This window comes from Pogoniulus pusillus, chromosome 14, assembly GCF_015220805.1.
Source record: "Pogoniulus pusillus isolate bPogPus1 chromosome 14, bPogPus1.pri, whole genome shotgun sequence".
Lineage (NCBI taxonomy): Eukaryota > Metazoa > Chordata > Aves > Piciformes > Lybiidae > Pogoniulus > Pogoniulus pusillus.
The window spans coordinates 16675979-16701579 of NC_087277.1; the positions used below are offsets into that span (position 1 = coordinate 16675979).

The 25601-nt window shown below is 38.7% G+C and overlaps 1 protein-coding gene across 12 annotated transcripts in view; it reads right to left on the minus strand.

Moving 5' to 3' along the window:
* Positions 1–25601, minus strand: part of TRAPPC9 (trafficking protein particle complex subunit 9) — a 443292-nt gene that overhangs the window by 359515 nt on the left and 58176 nt on the right. For all 12 annotated transcript variants that reach the window (XM_064154350.1, XM_064154351.1, XM_064154352.1 and 9 more), the window contains 4 exons: positions 24345–24477; positions 21734–21897; positions 14374–14526; positions 5856–5980 (listed from right to left, as the gene is read on the minus strand). In XM_064154350.1, coding sequence (XP_064010420.1) covers positions 5856–5980; positions 14374–14526; positions 21734–21897; positions 24345–24477 — 575 coding nt within the window. The remainder of the gene's footprint in view (positions 1–5855; positions 5981–14373; positions 14527–21733; positions 21898–24344; positions 24478–25601) is intronic.

A 25601-nucleotide genomic window follows, 5' to 3' on the forward strand; every position in this document is an offset into this window, starting at 1 on the left:
AGAGAGCAGCAAATTTATTTTTCCTGTGGCTCTAGAGAATAGCTTTAGTAAAATATTATCTTTGTGTTCTGAAGTAGAGTACTCTCTAGGGCACAACAAAATGTTCACTTCTTGATGGAACAATTCACAGAAGAGGAAGAGAGTAGGTGAGCACAAATAGTGCTGAATACTCAACTAACTATTTATAGAACTCAAAATCACGGAAAGGAATATAAGCCAAACTGCATGGGGAAGGAAATCAAAGAGTGTTTAGACCTAGAGTACTATAAAGCTGCGGGCTTTTGTTCAAATTCAGATTATAAGCCAATTTTGTCAGGCAGGTATCAAGTACCAAGAATCCAACTCTTGTTCATGCAGAATTTTAGTGTCGTTAACTGTTTCATCTCAAAGGAAACTGCAATTCTTGGCCAGGATTCAGCCTCAGACTATTTCACGTACTGATACATATAACCACAGCAGTACAGAGCTAAACAAGGGCTAAATAACTCTGCCAAACACGTGTCTCCGAACAACCAAAGCTTTTAGACAATGCTTACACCAACTCAGTCAACAACAGCAGAATAGAGTACATCTGAACACAATACTACACCATTATATTCTATTCAACCTGAGAGTATAAGCAAGCTTTATGATGAGGTCATGAAGAAATGTTTATACTGAATGTATGAGATCATTACAACAGTCATTTCCAGAAGCCAATGATCGGTTTATTGGAAGATAGCCTTTGTCAAAATTGAAAACCTAGACTGCAGAGAAATTCAACTGGAATACCTGAAATATCCAAAACTGAGCACAAAAATTGTACAGCAAAGAAGTAAAGAAGAAAGGTTTAAGCATTAAGACTTATAAATATCTGAACAAGGACATATCAGAATCAGCAACAAGAGAAGCATTGATTTACATTAATTTTCTTTGAAAAGAATCACCTTCAAGACCATCTTAAGCGCAGTACTCAGGATTGCAAACTACTACTGAATATTCACAACAGACACCTATTGCTAAGTCATGAATAAATGACAGCAGTTTCACCACAGAAATTGTTTAATACATTTTCTTAGCTTAAAAACTCCCACTTGCTTCTTAGATTAGTCCTTGTCAAACCACTTCAACTGGTTTGACTATCACAAGATAAACGTTAAAACATAACCAAGCAATAATCTAGGCAATAACCCACAAGCACTGAATTGCTCTGCAGTAACAGAGAAATACTGAGAGATATTTTAAGGAGGTTTTAGAGCACTCAAAAAGATTTGTAAAAATCTTTTGAGTCTTGAGTTCAAAAGGAACCTTGGGTCATCCCTCTGGTATTCATCCCAGCTTGCCACATCAAGACCCTCACTGAACAAAAGCGTTTGACAACCAGCATACATTTGTATACTCCAAAAGGTACTCAGTCTGAAACCAAGCAAATCAAATCCAGAAGTACAGTGAGTTCCCCAGAACCCAGTCAAGAAAACTGGACCAAATACCTTTAAACACTTAGTTGGTTCAATTAATGACAATAACTGCCTGAACTTAGAATTTAAGTAGCTTTTATTTACAGCTACTAGTGGCTTCTATGTTTCCTCCTATTAAAGGCTAGTGTCAAAGGAGAGAGAGAAGTCACAAATGAAAAAAAAAAATAGACAGAACTGAACAGATGATGCAGACAGCAGGAGAAAAAGCTGGATATAACACCTTATCACAGAATGACTAGCAGTCAGTTCCAATGTAGTTAACAGACAAACGTAGTCTCTTCAAATATGACAGGTAATTTCTTCTGGTCACTTGCCCAGTCCCAACTGTGTATGTCCACATACACAGAGACTTAATTATCTGGACAGGCTGGTGAATCAAAAAATACTTCTAAATAGTTCTGAATTCAGTAAGCATTTTTTAACCTGGGCAGATCAAACTATTGGTTTATAGTAGTTTAATTGGGACAATGTGAAATAAAATTAGTATTTAGTAATACAGTGATGTGGTAAATAGAAAATGAAGTTATAGAAACGGATGTCTGTTACGATGGAATGAATCATAATTGTAAATCACTCTACAGATGGTGACATCTTACTATGGTTTTCTCTGTCCTCACCTACAATAGACCAATCTTATAAACCCTGTTTTTTCAACTCATGGACATTACCTGCAAGTGATCAGAATGGCAATAATTTAAGTAATTCAAAATTTAGCAGAGTTTCACACTGTTGGGTGATTTTAACACTCTGATTTTACTGGTTTTGTTTTGCCTATTTGTTTGTTTAAACCAAAAGTGCAAGAATAGTGATTAACCTGGTGTAGATTAGATGTTAACACAGTAAATCATTAATTTTGGACATGATATAGGATCTGTATAGCAGTCATATAGGTGGGGCTGAATACATTGATTAAATTTCCTGGGCAGGGAATCCCTTGATGCTATTGGAATGTGTATTCTCTGTTGGATATAGTTTTCATCACCTGCAGGGTCCTTCGTCATAGAAAACCAATCAATTAAGTAATTGTATTAAAACACTAGATTTCATCTTATAAACCTAATGACAGAATCAAGCACATGCACCTCCAGCAGACAGTTTCACTATAAACTAAGCTCTATCCAATATCCTTGAAATGTCATCAAATAGATTGCTACGGACCTGCAACTTCTTGGCTGCCAAGACAACCAGCTCACAAGCCAAAAATGCACAAAAAGAGAGAGTTACTTTTCACAGATCTGGTGCAAAGAAATTCTCTATTTCTGATTTTTTGGTGTAATTTCAAAATAACATTCCCCTTGCTTTCAGAAGTGTCTATAGGTCAGACATTCTACATGAAGTTCTAAACTTAAAAATTAACACGAATTAATGATGCTGATTTACACTTAAGAGCAACTGGGAAATACCACACTGTATCATAAAATACAAAGAGAAGTCTTCACTAATCCACTGCAGTCTTTCATATGCTGTCATCATCCCTTTAGTACTATGGAATCAAACGATGATGACTTAGCAGTGCTAACAGTCCAAAAGAAATGTATTTAAAAATTAATAGCCTCACCTGTTTATTGATCAAACGGAATTGTAAATAACCTCACTGGGAAGAAAGCAAATTCACAGGAAAAGCAAGTTACTGAAGAAAAGCAAAGCCCCTGTTTACTTCTCAGCCCAAGGCATGCTAAGCCAAACACTGCATGATACAACACTCTATCTAAATTCTGACCGGACGAGCTAGTGCAGAATTCATACCCATGCAGGAAATGGGTCAACTTCTACAAAGTATGCAAAATTTCACCAAAGCTATGGAAGAAAACAATGAAATGCTATAACCTGTTTGTTTTTTTTTTTTACAATCTGCTGCTTGCATCTCAAAATACATCTTCTGCAAATAATACAATCATAGAATGTCAGGGACTGAAAAAGACCTCGAATGGTCATCTGGTCCAGCCCCCTGCCAGAGCAGGATCACTTCGAGCAGATCACACTGGAATGCATCTAGATGGTTCTTGAATATGTCCACACTGCTCTTGATGCAGCTCAGCACATGGTTGCTGTCTGGGCTGCAGGTGCACACTGACAGCTCATGTTGAGCTTTTCATCAACCCAGACCCCCAGGTCCTTTTCCTCAGGGCTGCTCTCCAGTGATTCACCACCCAGCCTATATCTGTGCTTAGGATTGTGCCAACCCAGATACAGGACCTTACACTTGGCCTTGCTGAATTTCATGAGGTTGGCCTGGGCCCACCTCTCCAGCCTATCCAGGTCCCGCCAGATGGCATCCCTTCCCTCTAGCAAGTCAACTTTACATCTTGTACAAGTAAGATCTTCAACAGAAAAGCAAATAATAACTTATTCCAGGGAAGATTCTCTCAGTAAGCACAGTACAACTTCTACCTGCACAGTTGTTCTTTCATCCTGCTTGTATTTACTTTTCTTTTGGCTCTCTTAACTATTCACTTTTACTACTTATACAAACACCTCTAAAGGGCTCACTATTGGAAATGTGAAGAAAAGACTTCAATACCAAAATGTTTAGAAGGTACAAATCCTGACATACATTTTAATACAAGAAACCTGAAAATTCATAGTGAAGCACCTTGCTACAGAGTATATAGCATAAGAATGCAACAGAAGATGAAGATGTGACAGTTCCCTGAGTACGCCATAACAGTAGCCAACTTTTTACAATTTCTGCTCTTAGTCTGATCTTGTTTAACCCTTTCATTTATTCAAATATAATAATCCAAACACAGAACAGCAAGCTGTTCTAAAAACAAAGGGAAATATTCATGAGACAAAGAAATCTTAGAATCATAGAATCAACCAGGTTGAAAGAGACCTCCAACATCATCCAGTCCAACCCAGCCCTATCCATTCAACTAGACCATGGCACTAAGTGCCCCATCCAGTCTTGTCTTGAACACCTCCAGGGAGCGTAACTCCACCACCTCCCTGGGCAGCCCATTCCAATGGCAAATCTCTCTCTCTGGGAAGAACTTCCTCCTAACATCCAGCCTATACCTCCCGCAGCACAACTTGAGACTGTGTCCCCTTGTTCTATTGCTGGTTGCTGTTGTGGAGGGCCCACAGGCCCAAAGTAGGCTTATACATGCTTACCTATCAAACAAACACAAAGAGACACAACGGGCCTGGCGCCATGAAGTCTGGCCGGCCCAGGCTCCAGGTTGTGTAACGCAGTTGTGTAAGCCCACGCACCTAGCTTACGGCCTATTGGGTGTAAGGCCTCTGCTCTTCCCATATTTGGGAGAGCCAGGCCTATGGACCCTGCCTAATATGGTATAGTTTGGTTAACTGCTGTCCTGAGTGGCTATTCTTGTGTCCAAAGGGCAGTTAATCTCGGCCCACATTGATAAAAGGAGATACGCAGGTGAACAATCTGCTTTTGCTTCACTGCTTTGCTTCCCTGCTCTGTGCCTGCTCTCTCTGCTGTGCCCAGCCCTGCTGCTATTGCACACTGCCTTATTGCTTGCCTGCTAAACTCCACTGCCACAAGTTAACAGGAGCAGACCCCGGACGCCTGCATGCGATCAGCCTGTGTGGCCAGTGTGACATTGTGCTGAGACTGCACAACATCTGCCTCTGCACCTGAAGGTCCCGACTAGAATTCCTGGACATATATACAGATTGACCAGAAGAAGCCAGAGAACAAGGTCAGAGATTGTCTGCATCTTTCCCCAGAAACTGGGAAGATTCAAGTCTCAACCTCCAACAAGATAGAATCCACTGACGACATTTGGGCACTGTCTGGACTGTGGCTAGCCCCTACAAGGGTAGTAATAATAATCTGTGAGTAAATGCTTAAATACCTCTTTGTAAATCTCTAGTGCCTTCTGCCATAGAGCAGAAAAAGGTTGAGCCCATCTACAGGGCAAATGGCATATTTGACCATCAGAATAGTCTCGTCCAGTTCAATTCATGTTTATATATTTTGCTGGTTATATTAGATGTAGACATTATCCACAGAATGTTTCCATAACCATTTAAGAACCAAAATATTATTAAAATTAGTGGTCAGGGGTGGCAAGAGTTCCGAGTAGCAAAATTAATAAACAATATTAATTTTGGAAAATGTCATCTCACATCAATTCATTTTCCCCTTCCGCAAGAGTTGCCTGGGAGAAGAAACCGACCCCCACCTGGCTACAGCATCCCTTCAGGTAGTTGTAGACAGCAATCAGGTCACCCCTGAGACTCCTCTTTTCCAGGCTAAACAACCTCAGCTCTCTCAGCCTCTCCTCACAGGGCTGTGCTCCAGGCTCCTCACCAGCTTCGTTGCCCTTCTCTGGACACGTTCCAGTATCATTATTTTTAAATCACACAAACTGTAACACAGTTCAGTAAAAAACACATCTGGTACTTATTTTGATGTCATTTACTTACCTTCACATGACTGAAGTCACCAACTTTGCTGCTTTCTTGTGGATTAATAGGTTTAGTCTCCACTCTCGGCTTGACAACCTGCCGAAAAGGACTGGAGAGTGGAAGTCCAGTAACACTGATTCCATCTAGAAACAAAGTAAATGAAATTACCGTTGCTTGTCTGGTCTTATAGTTCAATGAGTCTATTCTATTCTGTATCATCAGAAGAAGAGGGAAAAAAAAGGTACATTTCATACAAAAATACAAATCCAAAAAGGTAAAGATTGTTTTATTTTCTGCAGAAGCTGAAGCTAAACCAGGAATACATCTAAACCCCAGTAAAGGTCACAAGAAAGGAAGTCAACTGCATTTTAAATATGACAACAGAGATTGCACACAATCAAAGAAGCATTCAGGTTGGAAAAGACCCTCAGGATCACGGAGTCCAACCGATAACCCTACTTTACAAGATTCACCTTAAGCCATATCTCCAAGCACCAAATCCAAACCACTTCTAAACACATCTAGGGTTGGTGACTCAACCACCTCCCTGGGCAGCCTATTCCAATGCTTGATCACTCTTCTGTGAAAAAAAAATTTCTAACATGCAGTCTACACATACCCAGTGGAAGCTTAAGGCCATTCCCTCTTGCTCTGTCACTAATTACCTGTGAAGAGACTAACACCAACCTCTCCACAACATCTTTTTAGGTAGCTGTAGAGAGTGATGAGGTCTCCCCTCAGACTTCCCTTTTTCAAACTAAAAACAGCCCCAGATGTCAAGAGATAAGAGAAATCCATAAACACCAATTAAATACTGGCAAAAAAAAAATCTCATATATTGCAGCAGACACATCTGAAACATTTAACTGACACAAAAAAAATCAAGAGGGGTAAATGTGAACACAGTGCAAAGGGAAAGACAATTATATGATTTATTATATGAATGTCTTGGAAACCCAGACAACACAACAGCTAAGCTTAGTAGTTTTTACTAATATTGGACTTAAGAAAGTGTTTTCTCTTATAATCATGAGCTAATCTAGCCCCATAAGGACCAGGGGGAAGGCAGGCAGATGAGAGCACAGAACAATTCTGTATGGGCTAAGAGGTATTTTATTTCTAACTTGCCCAAGAAATAATCAAGTATTAAATGACTCTTAGACCAACTCTTAGCATCTTTTAAAACCAACTGATATTAAAGGAAATAAAATTATTCTCCTAAGACTTTAGGAAAAAAAATTAAAAGAAGCTTGCCAACAAGACTGACCACAAATGTATTTGACTGCAAGCTTTTAAATCCACTCCTCGTGAAAGAAAACAAAAAGGTTTTGTATATTGATTTCATCAATTCTTTACTTAGAACAAAAGTTGACACTGACTAGTGTACAAAATTACAAAGAAAAATATTACAAGAATTGTCGTGGTAGGCCTGAATAGGCCAAAATAGTCCTGGCTTGCCCAGACATGTTCTTCTGCTCTGCCTCTCTCAGTTTTGGAAAGAAGCAACTGCAGGAAAGAGGACAAAGAACCTGGAGCCACTGAGTACAAGGACCCTGGCTTGCCCAGACTTGTTTTGCTCCTGTTTACATCCTGTAGTAAGCATGCTTCATGCAAGGCCTAGGTTTTTCCCAAATTTGGGTAATACAAGACTATGGCTTCACCCAGTGTAGTCAGGCTCAGATAACTGCCATTCTGATGGGCTATTCTGTGTGTGCAAGAGGACTTCTCTGCCAAAAGACAATAAAAAACTAATGTTCTGTTGCTCACCCCTTCCCCCCCCCCCCCATTATTTAGCTTTTCATGTTCTTTGACCTGGAAGCAAAGTGGATTAGACATTTTCCAGCTACTCTGCAATATATTAAACAGCCACCATAGAATGGGGAAACATTCTGCTAAAAGTCTTGATAGGCTGCAGAACTTAACAATGGCAGAAGAAAACAGGTAGCTGAAAAAAAAACACAGAGCATCAAGGAAGTAGTCCCCCAAAAGTTTTTAATTAATTGGTATTTATATTTTTTGAGACTCTAAGTTTTATTTTCTTTCATAAAGTTTAGAGATATGAAGATGTTAAATATGCCACAGTTTTCATGAGTTAATCCATACTGTCAAACCACTTGAGCAGCCTTTCACTAAAAAAATAACAATTGTCTTTCTACTCGGTCCAGAAATCTCCCTAATTTCTAGAATTCACATTGAATATTCCCATGGTAACAGTGCATGACAAACACTTCTTCATGGTAACCACACAAACACAGCTTGCCTTCAACATCACAGTCACTGCTGTCACAACAGAGCAAAATCTTTTACTGGCATTTCCTCTCTCCTCTCAAACATTAAGTAAATTGTCGATTTAACTTCATTAGCCACTTACACAGCATGCTGCACAGAATGCCACACAATTTAACATTTTTTAACAAAGCCAAGTTTAATTAAGGCAGTTAAATCTGTAGATTCACAACTTGATGACTGGGCACTGAAAAAAGAGTTGACATCAGATAGCTTCCATTCAGTTCTAATCCATCATAAAAACATCACTGGTTTGACACAAACAGCAAAAATATATTCACTTTTCAACTGTGGTGGGTCTCCTACTGTGTGGCAAAGAAATTCCTAAACAACCTAACTGCTGAAGCCAGATCACCACTGAAGTTTGTTTGTATTCCAAGGCTGTCTACAGGTAACCTGCAATATGATGTCATATGAAAAGGAGAACAGTCTAAGATTTCAGGCTGAACTGCTTCTCTGAACAAGAAATAGAAATAATCCAATAGCAATAAAAACCTACTTATTGCTGTTTTCTAAAGATAAATTAAATATATTTAATACTCTATACGGGATGGCTGGAGCAGCCTCTGTGAAGGCAGGCCAGACACGGTCAGCTCCAGTCAGTCAGTCTCAGCCAGCTCCAACCACAGGACACAGCTGAGCCTCCCAGCTAAGCTGAGGGCACTGGGGGCAGCAGAGGGTAAGAAGTTTCAGAAAGGGACAAAGGCAGCACAGGCAGAGGAGAAAGAAGCCAAGGAGGGAGCAGCAGTAGATGGACTCTGAGGCCAAAGAAGGAGGAGAGCAGGAGGTGCTGTGGGCCCAGAGCAAGTACCTGGTGGGGAGGAAAAGGGCATTTAGCCCTTAATCAAGGTTAAGTACCACATATTAGAAGAAACAAACACACACACACCCCAACCAACCACAAACCCAGTTACAGTAACTTTTTTTACATGCATGCTTTAACAGCAGTGGAATAACAACCCAAGAGGTAAGTCAGAGTTTCTAGAAAGTATAGAACTTGAGCATGAAATAAGAAAACTTAATTCCCCCTCAACCCATTTGTTTATTTTGTCAATCTATTGTGTGATAGACTCTTCAAAACAAGAAGCCACTTGACAGGCAAGCTCTGTTAAGAATACTGTAACAGTTTTAAAGTACTTTCAGCATGCAAAAGGATTAATGAAGAGGAAAAGAACTCCAGACAGGGGAGAGAGTATGCTTGCCAAACCAGAATATGCCTTTTTTTTTCCTAGAAGAACAATCTTGAATTCTGCTGAAAGCAGGTAGAATTCTCGAAACTTGCTATCTGCAGCAACAAAGAGGGAAACTACGTGAGTACCTAGTGCTTCAGGCAATATAACCCACTTTACTCTTCACACTACAGGTGGGCAATAAGATGCATTTCCTTCCCTCGCAAAAACATGCTTAAGATGATCACACAAGAGACCACAGGAAGCAGTACTCCAGGCAAAGCTACTAGGAATGCATCATTCTCTGGCTCCCAGGAGAAGAGCAGAGACAACAGGTAGCAGACTAAGCACTTCTTTGAGGCTCCATTATGTCTGAAGGGGATGGCAATAACAATTAAAAATAGAAAATGCAGTGTAAGTAAAGATTCCTTCCTGAGGTTGGTGAGCAACCTGAAGTGCAGTTGGAAGTTACATTTAGATTAAGGATGAATACAATGAAAGGGAGCAAATGAAGTGTCAAGAAATGTATAATTGAAGACTAGAGACTATTTATGCACACCACATTAGATACTAACATAAAGTGTCTCAGCAAGGAAACGCTGCCATCCCATTGCACGTCATTTAGCCTGTATGCACCAGTAACAAATTTATTGTTCTTTGCCTCATGCTTGTCTTGCCCATTTACTTTGTAAAGACTTTGGGCCTAAACCACCTCTTACTAACATATCTGCACGGTGGTTGGTACTGGATATAGGCTCAGGTCCTATGGCATTTATATATACTGTTAAAAACACTCTACCCTGCACTATAAAGATTATTTCTCTAGATGAAAAGGCACTTGAAAAAGAAAAAGGTGCTTCATCTTCTGTAAGCGCTAAAGCTGAAATTCAAAAGGAACTCTTAAGAAAAGTTCTTGAAAAATTAAGAATATTTTTGAGTAGCACGGTGTAACTAAGATTGAAACTGACATCTTTGAACTACAGAGACCAAAAAACTCTTTAGAAATGAAGTCACTTTGAAAAAATATCCTGAATTATTAAATGCAGTAAAGGCAGCCTGGCATAGTGAAATGTAAATGATCACATTGAATTATCTCTGAGGACTTCCACCATCATCAGTAATACAATTATCCTAATAGAGTTCTCTAGGCTACTTAGCTTTTCAGAGGACCTGTCAAGTCTATATGTAAATTCAAAACCAGGTATCTTTGTAATAAAGAAATACACTGTCTATATACTATACAAGTAGGAACATACTGAAGTAGACAAAATCTAGCCATTTAAGCAGAAAAGCAACAAAGTGAGTATGAAACATACAATACTCTTGCATGCCAATATTAAAAAAAATATTCAAGATCACTGCTGTTAGAAATACACTATTAGTTCTCTGCAACATTTTTCTCCTCCAGAAAAGAAGCAGCTAAGGCATAGCTTTGCCACTCAATTACATTGCAATTAATCAGTTTTTTGGATGAGTGTATAATTTTAAATATTCTCACACCTGTCCAAGTTCCCTGGTACACAGAACAAATGAACACTAACATTTCATATAATGAAGTACTGACTGTAAACTAATCCATTACCTTTGCAAAACATGATCTCCATTGTAACAGAAGCTTTTATAAAAGATTGCTTCCCATTTAACAAGTTACTATTTATAAGGCAATCCAGAAAGAGCAGCTATTGTTTTTTGTTCCCATTTACCATCAGGGAAATACTGTATTTCAGAAATGAAAGCATATTTGGGAAGGAGAATTCCATATACTCACAATGTGAGCATCCCTTTGACCTCTTCAGGCCACATTAACTGAACAGATAGAATGCTCCCTCCTGTCTTAACTACAGCAACAACCTTATAATCAAATTCAGTACACACTCACTTTTTTGATCAGGAAAATCAAAGAATGTGTGGAGAAGGAACCCTTAACCACCCAACTGAGGAGGACAGGAGATTCAATACTTCACTAGAATTTGCAGCAAACTGACAGGAGTGCATGTCCTCAAACAGGGAATCCCTGAATTCTGGTCAACTGCCTTCAAGACGTAAGCTTGGTCTTCTTAGTCCTAATTAATGAAGTACCCCCAGAACACCTTAACAGCTGTTCAAAATGCTTGCAAAATAATTCATTCCGGAGGTGATAAACCAAAGCAATACAGATTGTGACAGGAAACTTAAATGACATCCTTTAATGGGAGGTACTTTCCTCTGCAATATTCTCTGGCATGTTATTAGGCTGTGTTTGCACAAACCCATTCCCAACATGGAAGCCTCTACAACACAGACAGAATGGCACATTCCTTGTATTACACCTAGGATCTTATGACACTGAGTAACCAGGCAATAAAATGTCAAATGAAATTTAGTAACAATAAATGGGAAAAGGAAACTTCAAACACATTTGTGAAATAGAGGCATTTGGTGTACCATTAGTGTTCAAACACAAGATCCTGGAGCTACAGTTCACAGATTCATGAATCTATGAATTCAGTGTTCAGCAACAGTCAAAATAGCAAATGACAAATTGCATATTACTGCATTACTATAAGGCAAGTAACATCAAACAAGCTAAAGAGCAGCATTAAGTCACTACAGAAATACTTAGTTCACCTTCCAAATTGTGTGTACAGCCTACTTGAGACATGCAGAATGGAAAGGGTTTGGGAGAGACAAGAATGACCAACGTAGGGAACGATTTCCATAACCAGGAGAACTAAGTCACTTAGAAACCTTCAGTCTGTGAAAGAGAGTACTGTGACAGTAGCATGGAGGAAATGCACTGCTACCTGTTTCCTGAAATACAAGACCTAGGTACTATTAAAAAGATGCCGACAGGTGCAAAGCTGCTAAAACTTAGCTCCAATTCTTCTTGACACAGCATGTTGTACAGTCCTGACAGAGAGAGTGAAGAATTTTATGAATGAGAGTTCCACTAAGGATGACTAACAAAGCCTAAAACCAGAGAAAGCATTACCTAAGCTGGCAAGAGTAGGAGCATGAAAGCCTAGAGGAAAGTAACATGTATGTTCACAAGTTTTGCTGTATTCTTCCTCAGGCGTATGCTGTTAGCTACTACCACAGCCAGGATACTGGAACAGTCATTCTTCTAATCCTGGACAGCCACTCATGTGGCACTGCTTCCTTTAATCTAGAAAAACATCTAACATTTTTCTTTACAAGACAGTTTACCAGCAACACACAAGAATTAGATCGGCAATTTTGATTGATAATTTTGTTTACTTTCCAATTGGATAAGTCTATCAACAACTCATCCTTTTTGTACTATCACTGATTACAAACAGCATAAAAGGAAACTATTTCAGCAACAAATGAAAACAGATCAAAGTAACAGATGCCCTGCTAAGGGCAAGACTTTTAAAAGACAAAAGTATTTTGATCATCATTATAAATTGGGTCTTCAAAAGAAAAGGTAGCACAGCTACCATACGATTACAAGTCTTATCATAGCTGCCATTGATTTTTCTAGCTCTTTACTGCTCTTCACATCAGGATCTTACCTGCCCCTTTAGAAGTACAATACTTCTAAATATAAAAGCAATACAGAAAAATTACAGTAGCAAGTAAAAATGTCAATGCACTTAGCATCCCTAACAATGTCTTCAAAGAGTACACAAAATATATAGCACCAAAAGAAAGCAGAAGTTCTAAAGAAACATTTATGGGTTTCATTCTTTTGTCATAACTGAGTGAGAAAGTGTTTAACTGTCTCCAGGCTTCAGTTACATAACTTCTCCAAAGAGCTGCAAGCAGAAATAACAAGAAAAAAATGTTGTTCCAAAATTCTGCGAATTTGTGGTCCCACAGAAGTCAGACACAGGCAAAAAAGAACCTCAGGGGCCCAAATGTACTACCTCCCAGCATCTGTACCAAGAAGTAAGTTGCCTTCTCCTTCTACAACATTTTTTTGTTTGTGTTTTATTTAGTCTGTAAATCTGCTGGGCACTCAGAGCTTCAGATGGCCTTTGAAGCTTTTTAGAGACTGGGCAAATCTAGAAGTTACAGAAATTAAATGAACACAACTAGCACAGAAGAGACCTTCCTCCACCATCAGCTTTTTGAGAAGTTCTAAAGTAAACTTTAGCGTATGAACATTACAGGATTTGTACAGCGAAATCCTAAAACATTCTCATAACTGACATATTTTACACCAGAAAGGTCTAAAACACACAGGAGTGTTTTAATCTTCACTTTCATTTAATATCATTTCTGTCTAAATGCATTTGCAAGATGACTCAACAGATTTTGGCCCTATTTAACTTGAATAAGCTGTGAATATAATTTTGGTGCATTTTTAATAGAAGAAGAATATTTTCTTTTAAAGACAAATGATACTGAAAATGCATACCTGCAATTGCATCCTGGGAAACAGTCCAAATAATTTTTTGTTTAAATACAGGAATATCTTGTTTTGTCACATTAACTCAATCAGTGGAAATAAAATAGGCAATTAAAAAAATACAGAGCATAGCAATTACTCCAGTGAGATGGTGTATTTATTATAAAACCAAAATCCTTATTACAAGTATCTGGTACTTGTAATTCCAGGTTATTCAAATACAAGCAAGCATTGGGGGAGGGAGTTGAGGGGGGCTTATTCAGAAGAAACCAAGTTTAACACATGAAACTTTCAGTGTCATACATAAATAAGGGGGATTATGCCCCAAGTATAAGTATATCACCTGTGGCAAGATCACAGTCAGACACCACTATGAATTCTACAGTCTTAGATGACTGAATGATCAAATTGATATTTCCCTTTAAAATCCACTGCTGTTTGTATACTATTTTTCTTTCTCCTCCTGAAAAAAGGGTATGAAGAGACACACCAAACCCAGTCTCTTTCAAAAAAGTTTTAAAAAGATAGCAGGACAGCTGTGTCTCATGATGGGACATTTTGGTCAGATGGCCATGCAGACAGCTGTTACAGAAACTCAGGCTTCACTCCACAGAGCTCACTGAACAGCTGGTGTTGCATTATAAGACACGAATATCAAAAGGGCACATTTGGGTGTTTCTCAGAAATACATACAGCCCTCCTGAAGAAAGAGTATTTAAAAACTCACCGTCACTGAGATCTTGCAAAAGGTTTTCCTGACATGAGAAGTCCAGCTTCACTTTAATGTTTACAATAAAAGTTGCAATCTTTCCAGGTTTTAGAGGAAACTGGGAGAGGGTGTCTTCTAGCTTCCAACTCAGGAAGTCCCCATACAGCTTCTCTGTATTAAAACAAATTAAAAAAAATCCTCAGCATAACCACTGTGTTAACAAAGTTTCTACTGTGTTCTATAGAGTATTAACTGATCTGGTTTTTAGTCTAAAATAATCAAAATTTCAGCATTAAAAAAGAATGTAACATTCATTTTTAGGGAGGTTACTGACATCGACCTGGAAGTGTGAAGATCACAAAGCTGAAACACAACTCTATGTGAAGAAGAATACTACCAGAAGGTGATGACTGCATAATAGACAGCATTAAATATGCACTCTGAATACTTGAGAACACAGCCAGAAGGGGGCTTACAAGTTCATATAGAGTCAGGGCTTTGGTGAGGGCCAGGGTCAATCTTAAATCCATTCATATATACAAGAACATGCAATGCTAAACATGGCAGGAAAGTCTACTAGTTTACAAAATAAACATAATGGTTTGACTAGGAGAATCTTAACAACGTATGAATTTATTGCAGCAATGCATACTGTCTCCAAGTTACACTGAAGAATTCTTCTAAAGGCTCATTTAAACACCATTTGAGCACTGCTTTGCACTGAAAGTCACAGTTAATCTCTGCTCTATACCAGGCTACTGCATATAGAAGAAGCTGGCATTTTACAGACTTTTCAAAATCATCATCTAAGACACATTTTTTAGACAACAGAGTAGGAAGACTGTCTCAACAGGTACAATCTAGAATTAAGGATCTTTCAAAGAAAAGTAACTAGAATGTCAGCCCAAACTTTGGTGATTTGCACAGAAACAACTGCATCTAGGGAAGGAAACAAACAAAGTATTTTAGTGTTTTTCCACTAACTGCTACTTAAGCCATAACTGCTTGCCTTCTTTTTCTCACAGACCATCAGTCAGTGTCTTGTGCCTTCCCACATCAAATCAATATTATGGACCACTTTACAAAAAAAAAAAAAAAAGTTTGTGTAAACTTCCTAACAATTATTTCCCTAAAGCCATCTCACAATTTAGCTGTAATCATAAAACTGTTCTGATTTCCTTCTGTTTTCAATAACAGTAGCTCATCAAGTACAGCGATCTCTATACCTGTTCCTGGTAAATAAACATACAACATGCTAAAAGGATGTTTTTCCTCAGCATAAGCAAAGAAGAATGCCATAACCCAAGCACCAGAGCATATCTTCAGTTTAATGAACAAATTATTTCCAAAATGTACTTTCATTTAGCAGGAGATCTAAAGATATTACCAGTGAAAAGTCTTTCCCAGTGTGAACAACCCCTGTAGATCCTCTCTAAATTTAACACCTGTAATTACAAGACAAGGTCTAAATGCTTGACCTAAAGTTAAGCTGCTGCAAAAAAAAAATAGTTTATATTGTTCTGGCACTGGTTTATGGTCTAATGAGGTTTTCCTCACCTTGTTCAGTAATCACCATTACAATGAATTATATTACAGCATGGGGCTTCAAGCCTGCAGTTCAGTGAGAAAGAGCCCACTTCAAGCATGTCTGCACTTGGCTGTTTCTGGAGTTCCAAATTTGTGCAACTAAAGTTACAACCAACTGTTTGTCAAGAATTTACACTAGTGCCTTGTTTAATTATTCTGCTGGATACTAAATCATTACAATTGCAACAAATACCATCTAACAGCTTACCTACATCTAACTTTGGATTAGATTGCTTAATTACCACTGTAACTCTTAAGAGATTTTAAGGTCTGACAAAACCAAAAACCTCTCCACACTGGCTTTTTGCTGCATCCTATTCTATCCTACGACCAATGAACTAGATGGACCATTAGCCCTAGTAGGACATTTCTGGAATTCTTCTCTTTGTCTTCCTGTTAGAGGATGGGACTGAGCCCTTTGTAATCCATGGCATTATGATCTGCAGATAACCTCAGATCTGCAAATCCAACTTAAAAGCATCAGATAGGTGTAATAGTGTACTGAGGAGCACAGTTGTGGATTCCTGACAAACAGAATTGGAAAAAAAAAAAACAAACCACACAACACAGAAGGACAAAAAGATGCAGTTCAGCCTGGAGGTCCAATGACATACTAGAAACAGTGCAATTTAATTACAACACTTTGAAAACTGGAGAAAAGAGTTTAAAGGTAGGGACAAAAAGAACAAAAGCAGAAAGAAAAGCGTTAACAGCTGAAAGGTGATGTCTGGGCAGAACACAATCAAAATAACTACAGCTTCTCAAGCTGAGCAGCCTCAAGGAAATAAAGATGCAAGAGCAGTTTTCAACTAGCACAGAATGGCAAGACCACATCTCTGAATTCAAATGCTCCACATCTCTGAATTCAACATGTACAAAGGTCCATTAAATGAAAGTATGATCAGACATCTGAAGAGAAAAATCTGACGTCCTTCCAGGTAACAAAGCTCTTCAGTAATTTGAATGTCCAACTCTTGATGCCTCACCAACTGAAGTATATAATCCCAGCAGAATACACAGGACCTCAAAATAATTACCAGTTCTAAATGCACAGCCACTGGCTTTCATGCAAATTAACTTCTCCAAATGCATGAACTTCTAGTTATGCATCTAGCACTGCAGAGCAGTGGAATCAGGAATTGTGGGGTCTGCACATTAAGGATTACAGAGTCAAAAGCACGAAGAATTCATCACCTCATAGGTCATGTACCAACATTATTAATTTTCCTATGAATCTGAGGAGAAATATCCTGTTTTGAATTAAGAAGACATTCCATAATATAGTGAATCCAGATGTGGCAGACAGAAAAGAAGTTGCAGGATTTGTTATGTTCTTCACAATGTAAGTGTATCCAGCAGTTTCCCTAAGCAATTAGCAAAATCCGTAGGAGTAGGGGGGAAATTTCCTCTAAAATCATGAACAATTTGACATTTATCCTACAAGCAGCAAAAAGAGATTATAAAAATCACACAAAATCGTGATCTTGGTCAGCCAGCACAGGCAGAGAGGAATATATCTGAGCTGAGAAAAAAGAAGATGGTAAAATGATGACAGCTATATTGGAGCTGGGTTACAAACATGCCTTGTTGTCCTACTCTCACAAGGATGTGTGGACTGAACTGCAGAAGACCCTGCCTGCATTCACAGCTCTCTAGGGAACACAACCCAGTTCCAATTTGAAAAGCTTTATAGTTTGTCTGGCCAAAAGAAAAGAAAAAAGCTAAGTGGATCTAACCCAGGATATTCACCATTCTTACAATGGGTTATCTGCAGCTCAGAGTAGATTTTTCATTTGTGGTCTTGCACAGCTGAACAGCTGAGACCAAAAGCAGATGTGTTCAAGGACTACAGGAAAAATATAGCTAGCCAGGTGAACTTATTTCTCTATGTTTAAATTTCAGAGGTCAATCAATTCTAAGAAAGATAAGTGAGGTTTTGCTTCATCATTCAGTTTCATCTAGCGTGTGCAACTCATGCTCACTATTAGAGCTTAATAACCAGTGAGGCTCCTAAGAACACCTCACATCTTCTTAGTGCTTCAAGTTGGAAAACATCAGTGTCAAATTTGCCCCAGTGGATCAAATGGTTGGGTTATCAAAGCTTTTAGAGTGCACCTCCTGAGACATAACAAGCCTCTGACAAGAGCTGACTGGAGACAAAGTATGGAAAGGCATCACTCTTTGCACACATCACTGTTCTAAAAAAGTATTAGACCATCTGACCTGGTGAGGGACAACAGAAAGTGACACAGAGCTGACCCTGACAGTATGCGTGTGATGTGCAACCCAAAGATATCACAGCCTGGTAGACAAAAATGGTGCAATGAGACACTGGAAGACAAGACAGACAAGTTTATTGTGGCAGCATGACAAGCCTCTTTGTGCTGATATGCCTCAGGATCTGTTCCATAGCATATGGTTACTACAAGACTCAAAAACCCTGTGATGCTCTTTATAAACTTCACAGGGTGGGATGCAATTTCTGCTCATTTATCTGAGGACCAGAGCAGAAAAGCTGAAGAGCTGCACCTGAAAGTTAAAAGAGGAAGTAAGGGAACACAAGTTTGAAAGCCTCATCTCCAGAGATTCTCACTGACAAGACACATTGAAAACAATGCCAGAGAAGTGTGCATCCTCAAGAAAAGTAACTGGGTATGGCTCACATAGCAAAGGAGGGAGGTCAGGTCACTGCACTGCTACAGCTACTGCCACTCAATAATTTCAACAATAAAAAAAAAAAATTGAATGTTTACCACTTTCAGCATTTATTCTTGTGCTGAAAGTTATGGCCCTAGAAAGAGAATGTAAGGAAATGGAAGTCAGACAGGCAGGCATGGAACAGCTGCAAAAGATTTACAAGCAACTGCCATGACTAAAAGAACCAAAGCAAATCAGGTGAAATGAAGGATGATTGAACGCTTTCTATTAGTCTCAAATTGGAAAACAGCTTCTCATAGGCTCCCAAGTTGACAAGCCAGCTGTGGTTGTGGCAGATGAAGATGTCTAGCAGCTTTTAAGGAGAAAGGAGCGCAGTTTAAATCACAGTCACATTTCAGCAGAGAAGTAGGAAAACCAGAACCAAATTCTTAATGCACTACAGATAGTTCCTAAGTGTGTGCATATGCTCTCAACTTACAGAACAATAGTATATATAAAGTTCAGAGTTTGTGTTGCTATTAGAGATGATTTAAGGCCATACCCACAGGATTTCCACGCATTCACTGATCAAACCGAGCTGCTGTCACTACAAGTCTGTTTACCACCAGAACACTATAGAATCATAGAACCAACCAGGTTGTTAGAGACCTCCAAGATCATCCAGTCAAACCTATCATTCAGCCCTAGCCAATCAGCTAGATCAGGGCACTAAGTGCCCCATCCAGTCTTGTCTTGAACACCTCCAGGGAGGGTGACTCCACCACCTCCCTGGGCAGCCCATTCCAATGCCAATCACTCTCTCTGGCAAGAACTTCCTCCCAACATCCAGCCTAGACATCCCCCAGCACAACTTGAGACTGTGTCACCTTGTTCTGTTGCTGGTTGCCTGGGAGAAGAGACCAACCCCCACCTGGCTACAATATCCTTTCAGGCAGTTGTAGACAGTAATGAGGTTACTCCTGAGACTCCTCTTTTCCAGGCTCAACAACCCCAGCTCCCTCAGTCTCTCCTCATAGGGTTTGTGCTCCAGGCCCCTCACCAGCTTTGTTGCCCTTCTCTGGACACGTTCCAGCACCTCAACATCTCTCTTGAATTGAGGAGCCCAGAACTGGACACAGTACTCACAGTGTGGCCTGACCAGTGTTGAGTACAGGGGAAGAATAACCTCCCTTGTCCTACTGGCCACGCTGTTCCTGATCCAGGCCAGGCTCTCATGTGTCACTCTATCTTGAGCCCACCCTTATGGATTTATATCAGTTTATGGTAATAAAGAAAAGGAAAGAGAATCCATTAAAATGGCAAAAGTCCATCCTTCATGAGACCTACGCAACCCCATTTGAAATAACAATTATGACATGCTTAACATGGACTGTCAACTCTTTTGCCAAGGATAGCTCTTTGCAGTGCTGTGTGCCACATCCACAGCATGTAGTCATGGAAATAGTCATACTACAGTGTGTATTTTCCTCCAGTAACATGCTTCATCTCAAGCACATAGTTCCTAACACAAGGGTGCATTTCACTGCTGTGAGACAATGCAAGACTCTGAAGATTCAGGATCCTTGATAACTTAATCTAAAAGTCTGCTTTCAAAAGAAGGCTAAGACAATTTCCAGAGGTCCTTACCCATGTAGACTACTAAAATTCTATGATTGTGAAGCCATGGTTCTTACACTCTTAGAATAAAAAAAAAACATTTGGTGCCTCAAATTCTCATTTCTGTTTCTCCAAAATGGTGATGTATGTGTTGCATTTTTTTGAGCATGCAGCATATTTATAACCTTCTCATCAGAATATGTCCTTATTCTAATGAAGACAATTATTATCATGCTTAATAATATCTAAGAGATTGTTAAATATGCAAAAAAGCTTCACTGTAAACATTTTTTATAAAGAAAATGAAGAATAAAGGAAAAATAGAAGCTTTACTGAACTCATAGTTGAGTGTATCAGCTCTTCTCCACCATTTTTAACATAAGCCGTACCTGAGAGATGATCATTTTAAAGTTGACAAGACTCTTTTTTAAACTCCTGAAGCAATTAACTGCATAGTGTACTACAAGTAGAATAAACATCTGATTCAGAGGCCCATATATATTCTACCATTTCACATATTTCATTACACCAACTTCACCATTTAACATGCATGCTGTATTTGGTCCTTCCATGCACACATACAGCACCTAGCACAGTAAGAGCACACTGAATTACTGAAATAACAGTAAGTCATCGTACTTTTCAGCTTCTAAAATTATTCTAGCAAATCTCAGACAGAAAATCTATTCTTAGATGATTGGCAGTTCCTCTCAGGTTGATAAGAGGATACTCTGTTGAAAAATCAAAAATCAACACCTTGAAACCAGGAACCACATTGCATTTTAATACTCTGGCACTGACAGAAGAAAACCTGCTGTAAAATAAGGTATTTCTACTGCAAATTAATATCTTGTTTGTCATCTGTAGCTCTTCTGCTAATATCATTTTCATCACAATGGCTCAGAGGACAAATCAAGAACAACAAAACATATTGCAAAACAAACTTAAAATTCTCCTAACTACTTCTTCATTCTAATATGTACAGAGCATTTTAAAAGAAATAAGTGAAAGCAGGGTTTCTACTATATTTCTTCCACACCTTCAATCATGTTTTTAATTCATAATAGCTTACTCTCTTTATTGCCTTGTTTTTTTAAACTCTTACTGATCACTGAGTGAGATACAAGTATGCTTATTCACTCCTACTCCGTTAAGGAGAACTACATCACACCTAATGGTAATTTAACTAATCAGAATATTTAGACATAAGTAGAAAATAATTTAGACCCAAGATTTTTGTGTTTTACTAATTATTGCCTCAGGATTTCTCTACTGTTTTTCAAGTAACATTAAAATGAAATCTGGATTTCCTAAAGCAGGTGACCCCTTGACAGATGGCTCAATAATTTCTTTCATTTTCTTTCTACATTTACTTAGATTCTCTTTTATTTCTACACTCTATGATAAAACCAAACTAAATTACTCCAAGTCTGTGACAGGCATTGTATTTATTCTGAAGTGACCTAGGGCACAACTAGTCCCCTTTCCATCAGAGAAAATTCAACCATTATTTCTAAATATACATCAGCATACACACCCTTAGTGTTGACTATTTTTGATGTGACCTCCAGTGTCTCCAGTGGTTCTGTCCCAATATTTTCTAACTTAATGATGAGCTGTTGGGTCTCTCCATTGTAAAGCTGGACAGAAACATTAGTGGAAATTTCATCCCCTGAGGAAGGCTGAAGTGTGTGAGCAGACCTACAAAATGTGACACAGAAACAAAATTCTTTGAAGACTTAGAAACTGCTAGGATATTAGCTTTCATTTTCTATTCTCATTTTAGCCAGGGTCCTTTTTATAATCATTGAGGACAGATGTCAATATTTTAAGCATAAGACAAGTCAGATTCCAAACAATATCAAACATGTCTTGCTAACTGCAAAAGTTTGTTACAAGATGATGCAAAAAATTTGTAAAAGGGAAAAGGTGTGGGGGGGGGGAAAATCAGAGCAGCCTTTAAAAAAAAAGTCTTATCTGACCTACCAAGTGTTTGAACACTAGAGCTGAGTAACAATGAGTATCAAGACCTGACTGTAAGAAAATAATAGTAGTAAAATGGAGACCAAAAAGTTGAGCACTATACAGGAAAAATAAGGGTGAAAGTCCTTTGCAAGACCCTAAAGTTCATACTGTGCTCTCCTCAGCCCATGAAAATTACGTCAAGTGGTAGAAGAATCCTCAGGAGATATGAAACCTTTGTGCTCACAAATGAGGTTACAGTATTGGGCATTATCTAACTCCACCAATGTGCAATATGCACAGAATGAAGACAGAAATGGCTTACATGACTGATAAGTACCAGTAACTGTTCAACAGTTTACTCCAAAACTGTTTTCTTAAGGGACCATAAACCGAATCTGAAATATGAGGTAGGATGTACTTAGCTGAGTAGTATATTTTAATAATAAATTGCAACTTATTCTACAAGGTATGTGTGTGTGTTAGAGAAAACACACAGGTATGTGATGCTTCAGAAACAAGAGTTTATTTAAGTGAGTATTAACCATTTTACTTTAAACATGTCAAACTACTCAGTTTCTGAAATAGCAGATATGTACAGTGCCATGACAACATCATGGATAAAGGAGAAGTGAGCAGCAACCTTGACCTTTGCTTGGAAAAGTAATACAGGAGTTGAGAGAATTCAGTTTTAGTGGACAGCAGAGGGTATAAACCTCATGGGAGTGAATCCTGGAAGAAATTCACTGTGTGAATAGTGCATATAAGTGAACTCTTTAGAACACGAATGGGGGAAGGAAGATTGCAGAACAAGACAGATGGGCAGCAGTTCTGTTTCTGACTATTTTTTATGCTAATGAAAAGTAGTCAGAAGGGATCAAAGATATCAGGGCAAAAGAAACTGAGATTAACAACCAATAAATCTGTTGGTAAACTCAAGTTCTGTAATTTCTTTTAGTATGTATTTCTGCCATCCTTCCTTTCTACCCTATCCTTCCCTTGGCACAAGATAAGCAGCATCCATAATCAAGAGTAAATTTTAGTCTTTCAGAATGTATCTCTGACAAGCACTTAAAACACACCATTTTTATAATTTACTGTCATGTATCATTCTCATCAGAACCCTCTGAGGTTTGGGCATTCAGAGTGACAGAGAAGAAGAAATTTTATTTCTTACCTCATATTTAGAAAAAAGCATCCAAGAATTACATACTAGAAAATCAAAGAAATGGTACTTCCAGTTACTGTATCACTGTACGTCTGGAGCCTGAGCCCAAGCTAACTCAGCTCTCACAGCCTTTTCTGTTAAAAATCATCTCAGTTATTTTATTACTATAAACTCACCAGCTTTGTTCTGACCTTGCATGACTAGGGAAGTGATTGTTTCTGTGTACTGCACACTGGTGACCTCACACCAGTTTTGGGCTAAGAAGACATTGAGGTACTAGAGCATGTCCAAAGAAAGAATGACAAAGCTGGTAATGGGTCTAGAGAACAAGTCTTCTGAGGAGCAGCTGAGAGAATTGGGTTACATAAGCCTGCGAGCTTAGGGAGGACCTTCTAGCTCTCTACAACTCCCCAAAAGGAGGGTGTAGCCATGTAGGGGTCAGTCTCTTCTCCCAAGAAACAAATAGCAGAGAAGAGAAGTTAGTGTCTAAAATTGTGGATTGTTCAGTCACGTTTTTCGTTTTAAAAAAAGACTCTCCAAAAATGCACACATTCACAGAAAAAAAAAAGTTATCCATGAGGATACTCAGGTCATGCCCTGAGCAACTTGATCACGTATGTCACTTGTCAAAGCCAGCCCTGCTTTTGAGTAAACTCCAGGACTAGATGACCTCTGGAGATCTTTCCAACCAACACTATTCCATGGATTGCCTCTTCAAGATGTTATAAACATTCAGTCTTTAAAGGATGCAGTCTTTTAAAAGTATGACTTCAATAATGAAGAAGTGATACACTCCCTCAGTTACTTAAGTCAAAAAAAGTATTCTCTATGAAATTCCAAGGTTTCAAGCGGTAAAAACATCTTAGATTTATATTCTAAAGTAATCAGCACAAATAAGAGTTTATGTCCTGTTTTATTAAAGCACACATTATATACTTAGATGAGGGTGGTTTTATTCAGCATGTGACTAACGCTAAAATATAGCCAAACTAAATAACACTTTTGTTCAGTTTCTTACCTTGGAAGGGAAGTACTTATCTGCAGCCTTGGCAAAGCTGGAATCACTTCAACAGTACAGCCATTGGTCTTCACCCCTGGAAGGTTGTCCAGAAGGCAATCACTGAAGACTCCAAAAACTGAAGTATGGTAACCTGATTTTTAAGAGAACATGCCAGCATGTTATGATTATTTTTCTGTTTTCTGAAACATGTAGAAGTACTAAGCCTATCAGTCAGACCTTGCCAACTTTTCTGCTACCCAAACTACCATCTTCTCGAGAATCTTCTTGGGACAAAATACACAGCATGTTTTCAAAATTTCTAAACGAGTTACTGGAGCATGTCCAGAGAAGGGCAATGAAGCTGGTGAAGGATCTGGAGCAAAGTCTTACGAGAAGGAACTGGGATTGTCGAGTTTGGAGAGGAGGAGGCTGAGAGGAGACCTATTCGCTCTCTACAGCTACCTAAAACAAGGTGGCAGTCTCTTCTCCCCGGTAACTAGTGATAGGACAAGAGACAATTGCCTCAAGCTGTACCAGGGGAAGTTTAGGATGGATAATAGGAAAAATTCCTCTACTGAAAGAGTGGTCAGACATTGACACAAGCTGCCCAGGGAGGTGGGAGAGTCACTGTCCCTGGAGGTGTTCAAGAAAGTGAAGACAGGGCACTTCAGAACATGGTGCAATGGCCATGGCGGTGTTACGATTCAATGGCAGGACTTGATAATTTTAGAAGTCTTTTCCAGCCAAAAGAATTCTATGATTGCTAACCATATGGTAACATACAAACAACACATAGGTACCTTTGTATCTGTTACATGTGAAATTCAACAAAATAAGTGAGCCCATTATTTGTGCCACATGTTACCATAAGTTCTGCAGAATCCTTTACAAGAACAAGTCATAATACAGAGACCATCACTTGATACTGCATCACCCAAGTCCACTGGTGCACATAAAACTTTTTACCCTGCAACATATGCTAACATATATCCTCAAAACAGCATTTACAGGAATTGTTTTGATTTTATTCAGAAGCTAAGGGAAAAAAAATCCTAAAGAAAAGTGGAGATAAAAATGTGTATAGGCATGCATGCACACACACAGCCTGCCATAAAAGACCACAGCTTCTCTATCAGAAGTTCAGTTTAGTAGGAAAGTAGCTCTGCACCAGTTCCTGTTAATACATACAAGCTGTATCTGAAGGAAAATTTTATACATGGGCACACAAACAGCCACTGAGTACAGAAATCGCCTCTTCTACTTGCAATATATTTT